General features: G+C 37.4%; 1 protein-coding gene across 1 annotated transcript in view; it reads right to left on the bottom strand.

Annotated features, from left to right (window-relative positions):
- The window catches only part of Smarcc1 (SWI/SNF related, matrix associated, actin dependent regulator of chromatin subfamily c member 1), a 94,133-nt gene that overhangs the window by 61,178 nt on the left and 30,582 nt on the right, over positions 1-2,373 (bottom strand). Inside the window, exons 11-12 of the mRNA XM_021205909.2 lie at positions 1,620-1,747; positions 513-572 (exon numbers count right to left, since the gene is read on the bottom strand). Of these exons, the coding sequence (XP_021061568.1) occupies positions 513-572; positions 1,620-1,747 (188 nt within the window). The remainder of the gene's footprint in view (positions 1-512; positions 573-1,619; positions 1,748-2,373) is intronic.

Genomic DNA, 2,373 nt, shown 5'->3' with positions numbered 1-2,373 from the left:
AAAAAAAAAAAAAACCAAACAAACAAACAAAAAAGAACTTTAAATTTTGTTCAAAGAGGATGGTGTTGGGGGACATAAAGGTCTTTTAGTCCAGACTAGCCTGGAACTCAATATACAGTTCAATTTCATAATAAATAAGTATTATGAATAGTCTTGAACCTCTAATAATCAAACATCTGCAAAAACACTACAAGATATTAGAGGGACATTCAAAACTATATTTTAATTAGAATTATTTCTCTAAAGCTCACGGGTAACTATTTTCAACTGAAGGAACAATACTGCCAAGTTAATGCTACTTTTTGAGAAAACACCATGCAGTGTGAGCTGCACATCACTGGGAGGACTGCAAACAATGGCTCATGCTAGGACACTAAAGCATGGCAGTACAGAAGGCAACTGGTTAATCTTGAAGAGCAGTAAACCAAGAGAATGAAAGCAACGGTCTGAAACACTGAATTAACAGGGTACTAAGGAGCTGACAGTAGGAGAGAGAGCATTTGTGTCTTTACCTAGATCTGCCACTGTGCCTCCTTTAACGGGTGTGTTTTCACTGTCCTTCTTTGGGTTTACTAGAAAGGGGAAAAAAAAAAAAACACCAGAATCATATATTAGAAGAAACAGTCACTCTGATTTTAAGAATATACGGCAAGGAGCTCAAGAGATGGCTGCTCAGTAAAGGGCCAAGTGGATTAGAATAACTCCAATCAGAAGGGATGTGACACCCTCTTCTGGCTTCCTAAGGTCTGTGCGGCATACATATATGTAGATATAAACTAAACAAATTAAAAATGACAACAACACGATAGAACATTAATAAAATACGGATGCGTATCACAAGCCAGTGTAGCTCTCGCCTCACCTTGATGTAAAACCTCAAGACACTAAACCACCTGCCCAATCTACAATCAATCAACAAGCAATGTAATTCCAGTCCACAAATGCAGAAAAGTAAACTGGTCAACAAGCAGGGTGGGAGGGGGCAAATGTGATGCTGTCTCTTCTACCAAATTTTTGTGTAGTAAACATTAGGTTTATCAGTTTTTTTTATGCATCAGTGTAGTAGGCGAGTACTCTCCCACCAAACTCTTATTCCCAGCTCTTATTTTATTTTTAGTTTTCAAAACAAGCATGAAGATCATGCTTCCTCAAACATAAGATATTGCTACCTAAGATTCCTGAAGATTTGGATTAGAGATTGACATGATTACAAAAAGGACAATTTTAAATGTATGTACCTGTTTGATTGATGTGTCTTCTAAATAAAAAAAGATATACATACACAAACCACAACATGGCCCATAAGTAAAATGAGAAAGTAAGAATTTTTAAAAATAGATAAAGGGAAAATCTATTCATATTGGAAAGTTAAGAACTATGTGTTATGGGTGTCTTTAATTCCAGCATTCAGGAAGTAGAGATGAACACAGCAAGATCTCTCTGTGAGTTCCACGCTAGTCTTCGTCTACCTACATGTAAGTTTCAGGACAGCCAAAGCTACATGGGGAGATCCTGTTTGAAAAAACTGTAAGAAAAAACTGCATATTCAGAACACGGTATTACTTGTTTACAAGGTGAAATGATAGCAAACACCAAGTTTGCCTCAAAAGAATACCAACCATTCTTAGGGAGAACCACTTCCTCTATATTAGGTACAGGTGTTGGGTCTTCCATGTCCTTGGTAAGATCTTCTTGCTCATCTTCTTCTTTCTGACTTCTACTACGTTTCCCATAAAGGCTAGCTTGTCTAATAAATATGGGACAGAAAAAGGCTAATTATAGATACTTTTAGCAAAATGTATCAAGTTCTATCTAAACTATTATTTATACTCAGAAACACTTTTAAAAACAAGAAATAATCAAGCAAATTAGATACTTGACTCAAGTAACATCCAGTGAGCCTCAAACTCTAAGTGATTAGTAAAATAAGACAGTCATCCTACTGTTCATGAGGAGTCTCAATAAGTGTAGTGAAAGAGCTCCTGCTGAGGAAACACAGCTTTCAATCAGCCTAGACGTGGTCCAATGAAAACGCGTTGAAGGATATGGACAGCTGTATTTTCTTGGGGTATCATTTGAGTGTTAAAAGCTAAAAAGTCCTCATGTTCCTTATGAAAAATGCCACTGCTTTCTCTAGATAGTTATCATTTGTAAAACTAACAATATGGCTGAGAATTAAAATAAAGACAAGCCTGGCGGTGGTGGTGCACGCCTTTAATCCAAGCACTTGGGAGGCGGAAGCAGGCGGACTTCTGAGTTCAAGGCCAGACTGATTTACCTAACCAATTCCAGCATTACCAGGGCTAAACAAACACAGGGCTACAGAAACTCTGTCTCAAAAAGAAAAAGATAAGAGTTCCAGGACAGCCAGGG

The sequence above is a fragment of the Mus pahari genome, chromosome 10 (genome assembly GCF_900095145.1).
Source record: "Mus pahari chromosome 10, PAHARI_EIJ_v1.1, whole genome shotgun sequence".
Lineage (NCBI taxonomy): Eukaryota > Metazoa > Chordata > Mammalia > Rodentia > Muridae > Mus > Mus pahari.
The sequence above is the reverse complement of the archived record's forward strand: the minus strand, read 5'-3'. Positions and strand labels throughout refer to the sequence as shown.